This window comes from Haliotis rubra, unplaced genomic scaffold (assembly GCF_003918875.1).
Source record: "Haliotis rubra isolate DU_JTF1 unplaced genomic scaffold, ASM391887v1 Scf103, whole genome shotgun sequence".
NCBI lineage: Eukaryota > Metazoa > Mollusca > Gastropoda > Lepetellida > Haliotidae > Haliotis > Haliotis rubra.
In genome coordinates this window covers 615,323-629,567 of record NW_025764926.1, presented here as the reverse complement: position 1 = coordinate 629,567, position 14,245 = coordinate 615,323, and the positions used below count along the sequence as shown (strand labels likewise).

General features: G+C 38.8%; 1 protein-coding gene across 1 annotated transcript in view; it reads left to right on the top strand.

Annotated features, from left to right (window-relative positions):
* The window catches only part of LOC124272574 (RNA cytosine-C(5)-methyltransferase NSUN2-like), a 39,655-nt gene extending 25,915 nt beyond the window's left edge, over window positions 1–13,740 (top strand). Inside the window, exons 18-24 of the mRNA XM_046707782.1 lie at window positions 3,806–3,898; window positions 5,547–5,682; window positions 6,754–6,834; window positions 8,499–8,637; window positions 9,506–9,545; window positions 11,394–11,521; window positions 13,219–13,740. Of these exons, the coding sequence (XP_046563738.1) occupies window positions 3,806–3,898; window positions 5,547–5,682; window positions 6,754–6,834; window positions 8,499–8,637; window positions 9,506–9,545; window positions 11,394–11,521; window positions 13,219–13,490 (889 nt within the window). The 3' untranslated portion in view covers window positions 13,491–13,740. The remainder of the gene's footprint in view (window positions 1–3,805; window positions 3,899–5,546; window positions 5,683–6,753; window positions 6,835–8,498; window positions 8,638–9,505; window positions 9,546–11,393; window positions 11,522–13,218) is intronic.
* The last annotated feature ends 505 nt before the right edge of the window (window positions 13,741–14,245 follow it).

Here is a 14,245-nt window from a genome sequence, read left to right as displayed (position 1 = left end):
CAAAGGGCGGTAACTCTGGCCTGTTTAGCTCGGCAAACAAATACCTCATATTGGCATAACATTTCAGCACTTATTTTGAGGGTTATACTTACATTGTAAGAAAAATGAGTGTATATATTCAAACATTGGTATTAACTAATTAAAACAGTTCACTTTGATTCACATAAGAATAAATGTGATTTATTCGTGTACACTTCCCCTTTAATGGGCTAAAGGAATGTTCAGCTTGTAAACTCCTGCACACCAGCTAGTGCTATGTGTAATTAATTGATGATAGTGAATTACAAAGACTTAGTTTCAATCTGGACATACCCGGGTTTGCCATTGGATTGTTTTGTCCAGACTCGATTATTATACCCCCGGCATGTAATGCGGGGGATATAGTCCAGTCCTTGTCTGTCGGACCGTCCGTCTGTCATCATTTTGTTTCCGGAGCATAACTAAAAAAACAATCAATATTTTTCAACAAAACATGGTAGATATATCAAACAGAACCTAAAGTGGTGCCTTTTGTTATTTGCATATTTTTGGCATTTATATTTTTCTTGGTTTCCATGGAAATGTTTTGGACTTAGCCTCAAAACAGAGGGATGGACTTCGTTTCCGGAGCACAACTCGAAAACCGTTCAATAGGTTTCAACAGAACTTGGCAGATATATGAGACAGTTCTTGAAGTGGCGCCTTTTGCTGTTTCCAGATTTTTGGCATTTTTATTTTTCGTGGTTTCCATGGAAACGAGTTGAACTTAATCTAAAAAGGAGGAGTGACCTTCGTTTCCGAAGCATAACTCGAAAACCGATTAATATCTTTCTTCAAGACTTGGTAGATATATCAGACATAAGCTAAAGTGGTGCCTTTTCCTGTTTGCAGATTTTTGGCATTTTTATTTTTCCCGGTTTCCATGGAAACGATTCAGACTTAATATCAAGAGGGATGGGTGAGCTTCGTTTCCGGAGCACAACTCAAAAACTTGGCAGATATGCGAGGCAGATCCCAACATGGTGCCTTTTGCTATTTACAGATTTTTGGCATTTTTATTTTTCTTGGTTTCCATGGAAACGTTTCGGACATAGTCTCAAAAGAGATGGGTGAGCTTTGTTTCCGGAGCACAACTCGGATACCGTTCAATATCTTTCTGCAAGACTTGGTAGATATATCAAACAAAACCTAAAGTGGTGCCTTTGCTATTTGCAGATTTTTGGCATTTTTATTTTTCCTGATTTCCATGGAAACAATTTGGACCTAGTCCCAAAAAATCAATTTGGACCTAAGTAACTGTCAGGTGATTTGTTCTTTCAAATTTATGGGGTCCGGGGGGATTTGTGTTCTTCTGATGACTCTTGTTTACAATGGCTTTCATATAAGTTGAATGCTGCTGAGGGCAACATTAAACAATGAACCAAAAAAGCAAACCATTAGGACATACTACATTGACAATTTAAAGATCATTGTGACAACCATTGCTAATTTTAGTACCATAATATGGGGATCCTGATCAGGAAAACGTCTTTGTAATTTTCTTAAAGTGTATTCCAAAGTGGATGGGCGGTGACCTGGTTCTTGTTTCTGTGCGTCAGTGAACATTTGTCTTTTCCGGAGCAGAACTTTAAAACACGTTCAACATTTCTTCACCAAACTTGGCACATAGATAGGTGTCCCGGTGAACTGGTGCCTTGTGGTTGTTTTGGATTTCTGATAATAATATCTTTTTATCCCCCGCAACACGTTTTGCAGGGGGTACTAAAATGGACTCCATCTGTGCGTCCATCCGTGTGTCCGTCCGTGCACATTTGTGTTTTCCGGAGCAGAACTCTAAAACCGTTTCCATGGCAACAAGTTTGACTTTGACTGAAATTGGTAGTGCTTTTTTCTGGAACATAATATAAAACCTTTCAATATTCTCCTTCCACTTTGCAATATAGTCACTGACTTGGTTGACACATATCATTGTATCCCAATTGTGTAGATCGATGCTTGTGTTGTTGAACACTGGATTATCTGGTCCAGATCCTATTATTTCAACAAAACATGGTAGATATATCAAACAGAACCTAAAGTGGTGCCTTTTGTTATTTGCATATTTTGGCATTTATATTTTCTCTTGGTTTCCATGGAAATGTTTTGGACTTAGCCTCAAAACAGAGGGATGGACTTCGCTTTCGAGCACAACTCAAAACCGCTCAATAGGTTTCAACAGAACTTAGCAGATATATGAGACAGTTCTTGAAGTGGCCTTTTGCTGTTTCCAGATTTTGGCATTTTTATTTTTTCGTGGTTTCCATGGAAACGAGTTGAACTTAATCTAAAAAAGGAGGAGGACCTTCGCGTTTCCGAAGCATAACTCAAAACCGATTAATATCTTTCTTCAAGACTTGGTAGATATATCAGACATAAGCTAAAGTGGTGCCTTTTCCTGTTTGCAGATTTTGGCATTTTATTTTTCCGGTTTCCATGGAAACGATTCAGACTTAATATCAAGAGGGATGGATGAGCTTGTTTCCGAGCACAACTCAAAACTTGGCAGATATCAGGCAGATCCCAACATGGTGCCTTTTGCTATTTACAGATTTTTGTCATTTTTATTTTTCTTGGTTTCCATGGAAACGTTTCGGACATAGTCTCAAAAGAGATGGGTGAGCTTTGTTTCCGGAGCACAACTCGGATACCGTTCAATATCTTTCTGCAAGACTTGGTAGATATATCAAACAAAACCTAAAGTGGTGCCTTTTGCTATTTGCAGATTTTTGGCATTTTATTTTTCCTGATTTCCATGGAAACAATTTGGACCTAGTCCCAAAAATCAATTTGGACCTAAGTAACTGTCAGGTGATTTGTTCTTTCAAATTTATGGGGTCCGGGGGGATTTGTGTTCTTCTGATGACTCTTGTTTACAATGGCTTTCATATAAGTTGAATGCTGCTGAGGGCAACATTAAACAATGAACCAAAAAGCAAACCATTAGGACATACTACATTGACAATTTAAAGATCATTGTGACAACCATTGCTAATTTTAGTACCATAATATGGGGATCCTGATCAGGAAAACGCGTCTTTGTAATTTTCTTAAAGTGTATTCCAAAGTGGATGGGCGGTGACCTGGTTCTTGTTTCTGTGCGTCCAGTGAACATTTGTCTTTTCCGAGACAGAACTTTAAAACCGTTCAACATTTCTTCACCAAACTTGGCACATAGATGGGTGTCCGGTGAACTGGTGCCTTGTGGTTGTTTTGGATTTCTGATAATAATATCTTTTTATCCCCGCAACACGTTTTGCAGGGGGTACTAAAATGGACTCCATCTAAGCGTCCATCCGCGGTGTGTCCGATCCGTGCACATTTGTGTTTTCCGGAGCAGAACTCTAAAACCGTTTCCATGGCAACAAGTTTGACTTTGACTGAAATTGGTAGTGCTTTTTTCTGGAACATAATATAAAAACCTTTCAATATTCTCCTTCCACTTTGCAATATAGTCACAATATAGTCACTGACTTGGTTGACACATATCATTGTATCCCAATTGTGTAGATCGATGCTTGTGTTGTTGAACACTGGATTATCTGGTCCAGATCCTATTATATACTGACAGCTGGAATATTGCTGAGTGTGGCATAAAACTAATCTCACTCACTCACTCATTCACTTCTATATACCCGCCAGAACATTTGTCATAGTCGTAACTAATTGACATATTCATTGAGTATTTTGCCATTGCGGGGGATATTGATGACTTTGTCTTCTTGTTGAAATTGTCAACCAGTTGCTGAAGAGTAGTGTGATGGGAACAATATGTTGTCTCTTTCCACAGAATGCCATCTCAGAAGAGACAGAAGACTTATGGATTTAAGGAAGATCCCTTCCTGTTCATGGATGCCGATGATAAAGTGTGGCCCCCTATCAAGTAAGTGTGATCATGTGTACCCTGATGGTATATTTCATATAACCATGGTAACTCTAATAACCATGGTACCTTGATGGTGTGGTTCACATAACCATGGTGACAATAATTGTGTCATGGTACCCTGATGGTGTGGCTCATATAACCATGGTGACAATAATTGTATCATGGTACCCTGATGGTATGGTTCACATAACATGGTAACTAATTGTGTCATGGTACCCTGATGGTATGGTTCAGATAACATGGTGACAATAATTGTGTCATGGTACCCTGATGATGTGGCTCACATAACCATGGTAACAATAATTGTGTCATGGTACCCTGATGGTGTGGTTCACATAACCATGGTAACAATAATTGTTTCATGGTACCCTGATGGTGTGGTTCACATAACCATGGTGACAATAATTGTTTCATGGTACCCTGATGGTGTGGTTCACATAACCATGGTGACAATAATTGTGTCATGGTACCCTGATGGTGTGGTTCACATAACCATGGTATCATCGTAACTGACCTTTCACCCCCAAGCATCTGCACAAAGTTCCATATAGTGACTTGTGAGCAATAGAGGCAGAGGATTGTCCAGTTTTAAGTATTATTGAAGACACAGACCCCAACACATGATGAAAGCACACGATGGTCTTCTGAATAAACTCTGAAGACAGTAATATGACCTGATGGATGTTGCCTACGTTGATGATTCCTCAGTTTTAGTCCAGATGAGTTCTTATTATGAGTCTCGTGTCTACTGTCACCATGCACTCCTGCATCAGTTTGCCTCGTCTCTGATTGTCATTATGTACGTAGAAAGTGCATAAACTCAGGTCACTGTTCAGCAATATGAAGACTGTACAAAACCTAGTTCAGAGACGTTAGTAGACAAAGCAAGGTTTGGTTCGATAGATGCTAAAGGTTACTGAAATTAGGACTCAATACTATAAAGGCTGTCTGACAATTTGGGAAAATGATACCCTGGCTGTAACAATGATATCTAGGGTGTTACTATCTGAATTCATGTTCTGGTTTTGATGTGTCTGCTCAGACCCTGTTCTCTAAAGCAGTGATGGTGGTGGTGTCTGATCATAGCTTAGAGGAGAGCGGAAGGTTGCGGGTTTGATCTCTGACCACGTCATACCAAAAGACTTAATTGGTCCCTGCCTGGCGCACGGCATTAATGGGTACAACAAGGACTGGTCGGCTTGGAGTCAGTATAATGTGTCTGAGTGGGGTATTCATGCTTCACTGCGGCATGGTATCTCAGTGGGCTAGCACTATAAAACCAGCTTAAGTCTGGGCTAGTACAAGCAGCAGCACATGCACATACACACGCATGCAAGTCGTCATATGAGCTAAATTTTCTCAAGCACGACGTTAAACCCAATTTCATCTCACCTCACCTCACCTCATATCTTAGATTATCTAGTGGCATCTTTTGACATAGACTTTCAGGAGCTGTAGGGCTAATGTCCCTTGCTGGAAATGATCTGATATCCGATGAAAGGCTCAAGTTTTATTCCTCAGGTAACCAGTTAAGTTTCTCCTTAGTTATTAAGGTGATATTAGATGATGCAAAGGAGCCATTGTTCTGAAACGTAATGAGATTTGTTGTGAAGGCTTTTGACACTGAGTTTTGGTGTTGTTTTAGGGAATTCTACAAGGTTCCGGACAACTTCCCAGTGACACAGATCATGTACAGGTCGCAGCTGGGAAACAAGAAAAACCTGTATTATGTGTCTCCCTACATCCGCAGGATAGTGCAGTGCAACATCGACAGAATCAAGGTGAGTTCCTCTCATACAACCACTCCAGTGTGTGGGGCCATATGGGGCACAGAAATCTAAGGAGCTAGGATTTGCTGACATTGGGTTCAACTTGTTGGATCTTGAAAAGTTAAGAAGGTTAAGATCCTATAAGTAAATATTTAAGACACTTTAAGAAAATGATTTGATTATTGTATTACTCATTGCATATTTTGAAATATACAGTTGTTTAATTTTCCATGGTAACCTAGTAGTAATCCTTGTATTCATGCCAGTTGCCCCTTGAACTGCTGCCATTTGCTATTTAGGGACTGTATAATGGTTTTCCTAATTTGTAACAGAATGGTTGCTTGGAGTTGTGAAAATATTACACTGTAACACTGCCTTCAATTATAAGCTTTCCTAAAAGGTATGTTGAAAAGTTGCCATAGGAATTCATATCTTAGGCGGTATTGAAAGCTTCTAAAGACTAAGTGAAATACTCTAGTTTAGTCATCAGTCATGTTGATCATAATGTTGTCCTCACAAACTTTTGAGTTAACACTTGTTGACACAGTGAGGCACATGACGTACGTTTGTGTGTTATGACTTGTTGACACAGTGAGGCACATGACGTACGTTTGTGTGTTATGACTTGTTGACACAGTGAGGCACATGACGTACGTTTGTGTGTTATGACTTGTTGACACAGTGAGGCACATGACATACGTTTTGTGTTATGACTTGTTGACACAGTGAGGCACATGACATATGTTTGTGTGTTATGATGTTGACACAGTGAGGCACATGACATACGTTTTTGTGTTATGACTTGTTGACACAGTGAGGCACATGACATACGTTTGTGTTATGACTTGTTGTTATGACTTGTTGACACAGTGAGGCACATGACATACGTTTGTGTGTTATGACTTGTTGACACAGTGAGGCACATGACATACGTTTGTGTGTTATGACTTGTTGACACAGTGAGGCACATGACATACGTTTGTGTGTTATGACTTGTTGACAGAGTGAGGCACATGACATACGTTCGTGTGTTACGCAAAACACAAAAGGGAAATGCATCATTTCTAAAAAAAATCGTTTCAGTTCATCAACATGGGGTTCAAATTGTGTAGCCGGAATCCATCGCCCATCGTTCCTGAGTGTGACTTCAGAATTTCACAAGAGGTAAGAATCACAGGGTGGAAGCGCTGTCCACACGAAATGTGGAGTTGCCCCAAAAGCAACTCAATTTCCTCGCTTGAACAGTGAACACGATCGTGGCAAACCAATCAAATCACGCGTAGTAAAACGCATTTCGAAGCATGAAAATGGCGGCACCGTTGAAGTTTGAAACTTCGCTAAACTATGCAATGCACAATTTAAACAAACTTTGAGCTAAAGGATCAGAAACTTTAAGCACTAAAACATATTTACAAAGGAAATGACTGTATTGCTGTTTTGCCCAAGGGATATAGGATATTCTAGGAGCCATGTTTGGAAATTCAGAGTTATCTTTCCTTGCTAATAGTACTAGACTATTTTCATCTCCATGCCAGTTTGCGCTTCGACAGGGCCCAGTCGTAAACATGGCCACAAGAGGGGTACGAGACGCCATCCTGCTTCCCGGAATGACACGAGTAGTTACTAATGCGCGCGAAAGTGACTTGAAAGGGAGGTCACTCTTGTTTAGCTTAGTTTTCATGTCGTGTTTATGCTGTTAAGTAAAGCTGAAGTGAAACGAATGCATGTTTTTTTTAAAAACAAATTAATATGTGTTTTTATCCAATAAATCGCAGACAGGGTACAAACTGCAATGAGGGTGTACTTGAAGGTAAAAAATCGTAATAAATATGCCAGGCAGGCAGTAACAAAACATTCTTCTTCACAACAAATATCTCTAGAATAACGTTTGATCACCTGACGATTAAAACTATAAGCTGTCAACTCCTGGACAGTAAAATCACAACGCAATGGACAGTATTTTTGCTAAATGTGAACAACTCCATATAAAATGTACAGATTTATTTTTCGACGATAATTGAAACGCATTAAAGCCTAAACTGCGAATGAAGACCTAAAATCACTATATCTAAGAATTGACAGCAAAAAAAGGTGTGTCAGCTGATGAGGATGTCATATTTTGTGTTGAAACTATCATTTTCCGCTATCTTGTTTCGATACTCAGGAGGGTGACCTCGCTTAACGCACAATTGTAATAAATAGAGAGGGTGTCAAGCTATTACAGAAAGATCTGTAACTTTCTAGATCCTTCTGGCCAAATGGCAAAACCTGATATACTTGCAAAATAATGAAAATGCAAGGAAAAACCTACCTTTATTCTTGCACCACGTGTCCTTCTTTCACTGTCCAGCGAGGAAATGGAGTTGCTTTTGGGGCAACTCCACATTTCGTGTGGACAGCGCTTCCACCCTGTGAGAATGGATATTATATGAATGAGATGTATATCAGCTGCACACAATGAAAGTTGAGGATGTATGGTGTCAAGATGGTTGGCAAGTTTACTGCTGAATGGGTTACCAAGCTTGGCGTCAAGTAGCACGTTCAGGTTGGCGCTCAGATGGGCACACAGACATGTTTTGTCTGCAGTGGTGGGTGCACAAAAGGGTGTGTGTTTGGATGGGTATTGAAGCAGTGTATGAAATAAGGCCTGAGTAAATATCTGAGTAAATTCACAATATCTTGGTGTCTGGTCTGGTTAAATCCATTTTGGGCTGGTAACATTTTGAAGTTATGTCTGGCTGGGATTTTGGCTTATTTCATACACTGTATTGAAGAATTTCAGGAGCTTATGCCCTTTCTTTTCCTTAATAATTTGTTCTATATTTCAGTGTGTGGGTCTTCTGTACAAGTGGTTTCCCGGCCGGTTTGTAACTGTTGCCAAGTCTGATCTCATCATGCTGTTGAGTGAGGAAAACCCATACATCATCAAGTTTACCAAGGATACACAGGAGCAGATTGATAAACTAGGTGAGTCATTAAGGCTTTGAGTAACGATAAATATGTACGAAATACATATTTGCTTACATTTTCACTTTTCAGCATTGTGTAAGACATGTTGCAATTGTAAGGGTTATCTCATTCATTGCTTATCACAATAGTGAAGAATGATCTTGTTTGATTGGTTAATTTTGCTTAATTTCTAGTGGTTAAGTATAGGTTAATCACCCTTACAAGGTAGTTACTTAAATAACTACCATAGTGAGGGTGATTAAACGGCTTACACCATGAGGGCATACATATTTAATACACGTGTAATGTATTAGGCAGGATGAAGATTATCAAAATAAGTACAATTTTATTGTTTTTAAATAGAAATAATTGCCCTAGGTCAGTTAATCAGTTATGCTAATAAAACACTTCCAAGAACAATGGACATAACTTTCCCTAGTGGTTTAATGACAGATAAACTTGATGACGTCACAATCCTATGACATCGCTGCATTGCAAGTCTAAAGTTGTACTGTGTTCAGAGATGTACATTTTTCATTGAAAACTAATGAAGAGTGATATTTGGTGATAAATAGAATCTCACCCTCGTTGTCTACTGATATCAATTATATCAACACTTGTTGATAAAAGCTTATCACCTCGTGTTGGATTTAACTGATATCAGTAGACACTTGGGTGAGATTCTCTGTGTAATATTATGGATTGTGGTAGTCAACATATTTAGTCAACAGACAGTCTCTGATGAAAACAGATAGTCTTTTCAGTGGAGGGCTAAAAGGGTGGCCCAGTTACCGTCCAAGCAGCAGTGTAGAGTTATTCATGATTTCATATGGGAGTAATCTTTTAAAGCTGCACCTGTCTAAAATGTTCCTGTTTTAACCTTCAGGTCCTGGGAGTGCTGTATTTCGTTTCACGCCAAGTGAACAGTAAGAATTTCTTGATTTCTCTCCGTCTTGTTTTAAGTTGCCTTGACTAATCTGTCAGTAGGTCCTGACTGTTCATACACTGAGCCTACACAGGTGTAACAGATGCACAGGTGAGTGAGTGAGTGAGTTTAGTTTTTTACGCCACACTCAGCAATATTCCAGCTATATGGCGTCTTTCTGTAAATAATCAGATCTGGACCAGACAGTCCAGGGATTATCAATATGAACATCGATCTCCGCAATTGGGATACGATGACATGTGTCAACCCAGACTGAGAACCTGACCACCTGATCCCGTTAGTCGCCTCTTACGACAAGCATTGGTCACGGAAGATCAGTTATAACCCGGATCTTCACGAGTCACAGATGCACAGGTGTGTGAGTTGCAGGTGTGAAATTGAAATTCACTATATACGCTTGTTGATTACCTGGCTGTTCTAATAGCAAGTGGTCCCCCCTTGAAAACAATAGCGAAAAGTGACAACAAAATAATGATCGTTTTGTTAAACAACTGTTTTATTCGTGTGTCCAAACTTATGAGACAAATCATCAGAGTTGGCCTGTCGATTTCATGTGACTGTGCAAAATTGTAATAATGGAGGTGGACATAGGTTTGAGCTCTGGACGTCCTTCGGTCCAAGATGATGGGGACAAATTTTCTCCAAAACTATTATAGATAGGGATACCAAATTTGGTATGCGTTTTCACAGGGTTTTACATGACATGTGATTCCTGCGTATTTGACGCAACGATTTTGTAAACGACTCTCAAAATATTATCATACGAGTCAAGCTTGACGCAAGTTTTATTGGTGGCCCTCACAATTCAGTTCAATAAAATCGATTTGATAAGCAAAATATGATATTGTTCGATGATAGTTTGACTTTTACAGAGCTGTCAGATTGTTCCAGAGAACTCAGAGGAGACAGTAATCCTGACTGATTATTGTGAGTCACCATGACTCCCATTTCAAAAGTCTGTGTAAAACCCTGGTTTCAGGACACGAATGCCTTGATGGAAACCGTGTTACAATTTGTAACAGAGTTATGGCCCTTGTCATGTGTTTCTTGACTTAGTGCACGGTATCCCCAATAGGGACAGATATCTAGAAACAGTTATAGGTAGGGAAACCAAATTTGATATGAGTTTTCAAGGCATGAATGTCGTGGTTGAGTTAAATAACAGGAACCAAGTCATAACGGAACACTGTGTTGGGGGATTTTGATGACCATGTCTTCTTGTTTTCGAAATAGAACTCTCTGTAAATGTGCAAAATATGAATTGATGAAATGCAAATTAGTTATTCTGATATCTGTACTCTTTTGGGTATGAAACTTCTAGATGAATACTTTTGTGAAAAAGAGAAAGACAGAAAAGTTTATTGTCATGTAAACTTGCCCTTTAAGTTAACCTGTTCCTGCAAAACAGACATGAAAGATTATAGATCAAGGTAGTCAGTAGCCACCTGTGTATTGATGTGTTTACAGGGCTCCAGATTAAGGGCCGTATCAGTGTTTGTATAGATAAAAAATATGCACGATATGGTAGGAATGTTTTTAGAAAACATAGCAGATACTCACCACAGCAATGGTGTTTGGTCTTAGAATCATTTACAGACATATTTATCTGAAAAAGTATTGTTTTATTGTTTATTGACCTGTTTACACAAGACTAGCAATGTTGTGGTGCATATATGAAACAAAACACAAGATTACTGATACGCCATTAAATTCCATTGAGTGCTCTAAAGGTTTTTCCAGTACTCCTATATTGAACAAATAAGGAGTACATACCCCTGATGTTGAAAAATTATCTGGGGCCCTGTGTATATGATGTTTCTTGTTTCAGGGAACCTGAGCCTAAATGTGATATAACAGTGACCGGATGGAGAGGGAAGGTCTCCATTAGATCCTTTGTCTCCACCTTTGACAGACAACACTTCCTCTTCCTGTGTGGGACGGATCTTCAGGAAATAAGTATGTTTCATCTGATGTTGTACTTGCTTTCTCTTTAGCTGGCTTGCTTTTGAAAACTTTTTTGTTTTCAAGAGACAGAGTGATGTTTTGTTGCCTTGCAGTTTGAATTATACTCTTGGTTTGATTAGTAATACTCATGTTTTTTGTCTTCTCTCGATATTGTTGCTTAAAGCCACATAAAAATAACTCACTCACTCTCTCGATATTGTTAAAATGTTGCTGAGTATGAGAGTAAACTCAAATTATCAAATAGCACTGCCAAATTCCTGTTTACTTTCATTGCAGCAATTATTGCAAACACAGTGAAAATGCTTTGGCATATTGTTTGAAGGATCAAGTTAGGGATCTCAATTGTGTCAGCGTTTGATGACATCTGTATATGGTCATGGTCACTATAAGTCAAATTATCACTCATGTTCAGATTTACCAATTTTCAGATTAATTCTTGAAAAATATATACATTTTCCAATTGATTCACACTGATTGTTTCACTAATTACCTGACTAATAACCTTTCCTGTGTAAGTCAAATGATGCTGTAATTGTCAAACATCCCATTTATCATCTGAGGTGAAGTGATACTGTTGTACTTTTGTAAAATCTGGGACAGATAAATCAGACAAAAAGGATGGATTTATTGAAAGATTATCGAAATACAACTGACTTTGTTTAAAAAAACCTGTCTTTTATCAGGGGCGGATACAGCTTTTTGAGAAAGGAGAGGGGTTGCACAGTTCATTTTCACCCTTTTCACGAGAGTTTCAATGGTCATTTAATAAACTTTCAGGTCTAAAAGGGTATGTGGGTGTTGGATCTGCCTATGTTTTTTTGCCCCCGCCATATATGGCTGGGGGCATATAGGGTTACCCTCCGTACAAAACAGGGAATGTACTCTATCCACTTCTCCACAAAAAACGCTCTGTAGAATTCAATGAACTTATACATGGGCTTTCTTGGGACTCTAATGGTGTGCATCTCATATTTTGTTTTTGTATTTTATTGTTGTTTTTTGTAAGTTTAGAGACATTTGAAGTTAGGTACATTTTGCTGAATTTCTCTATGATGATAGTGTAATAGGTGATGAAGTCTATCCACTTCTCCACAAAAACTGCTCAGCAGAATTGATTGAGCTTCTACGTGTTTTTCATTGGAACTCTAAAGGTGTGCATCTCATACCTTGTTCATCCAATTTCTTAATGTTGTCACTTCTACAGATGTTTGAACTTAGTTGAATTTGGTTCTATTCATCCTGTTCGTCCCATACATCAGGGGGTGTACTTTATCCACTTCTCAAAAACCACTGCACAAAACTCATTTAGCTTACATATGTCTTTTATAGAGACTCTAAAGGTGTGCATCTCATATTTTGTTTTTGTATTTTATAGGTTTTTTGGTATGTTTAGAGACATTTGAACTTTGATACATTTTGTTGAATTTCTCTCTGATGATAGTGAAATAGGGGATTTAGTCTATCCACTTCTCCACAAAAACTGCTCAACAGAATTGATTAAGCTTATACATGTGTTTCATTGGGACTCGAAAGGTGTGCATCTCAGAGTTGCATAGATGTTTATTGAACTTGTTCTTGAATTTTGTTCAATTATAGGTCTTTATATGTCTTATGAATGTCAGCGGGTGCATCCGTGTCCCTGGACACAATTTTTTCTTGTTTTATTAATGCTGTACCAACTGTTACAGGAGCGCGAGTTCAGGAACAGAAGGCAAGAAAGAAAGCTGCAGAGGCAGCAAAGGCTGCAAACACTGACAGCTCTGGGAAGGATGAAGCTGGAGTTGGGGAATCCACAGAAGGAGAGGGAGCCTCCAAAGAAGACACAGTTGATTCAAAAGATGGGGATCTTAAAGTGGGATCTGAAGAAGAGAAGGTTGATTCAAAAGAAGGAGATCTTAAAGAAGTGAAAGTTGACTCACTGACCACCAAGGATGGTGTCGGAGAGATGGAGCAGACATGATGGATGTAGGATTTTGTAAAAACTCTGGAGACAGTGTGAGCAGGAGATACGATGGAAGTGAAGAAAGAACTATCTGTAGATTCCTACATTGTGAAGGAGATTGGTTGACAATAGAAAAAAACCATATGTCTGCAAAAGAATAAGAACATTTGTCTACAAAAGTATAACGGAAGTACTTTTTTAATTGTGAACATTTGTCAAGTGCAATTTGTATGATTGGTACAAAATAAAACTGAGCTGTTTTAAACAAGGTATCAAATTTATTATGACATGGCTTAGGTTGAAGTCTTGAGTTCCTTTCAGCTATATATCAGTGTGTGAAGAGGGTTCTTCTTTATCTTTTAATTTGTCCAGAGCTATTGTAATCTGTTTCCAGTTCTTCAGCTATATTCCTCTTCTACAAAGGTGGACCAAACAATCATGTGATTGACATCATGAGCATTGATCCAGGGAATGGGGTTACAATGATATGTATTACTTACCGTGGAAGATACTGCAGTGTGATATTTTTATGGCAATATTACACTAGTGTAATACTGCTAGACATATGATGTCACAATGCTATATGGTACTTGTTGGTCCCTGCCTGGCTCGGCATAATAGGTACAACAAGGACTGGTCGGCTCAGAGTCAGTATAATGTGTCTGAGTGGAGTATTCATGCTTTAATGCGGCATGGCATTTCATTGGGCTAGCACTATAAAACCAGCTTTAGCCTGGGCTAGTACAAGCAGCCGCACATACACATACACACGC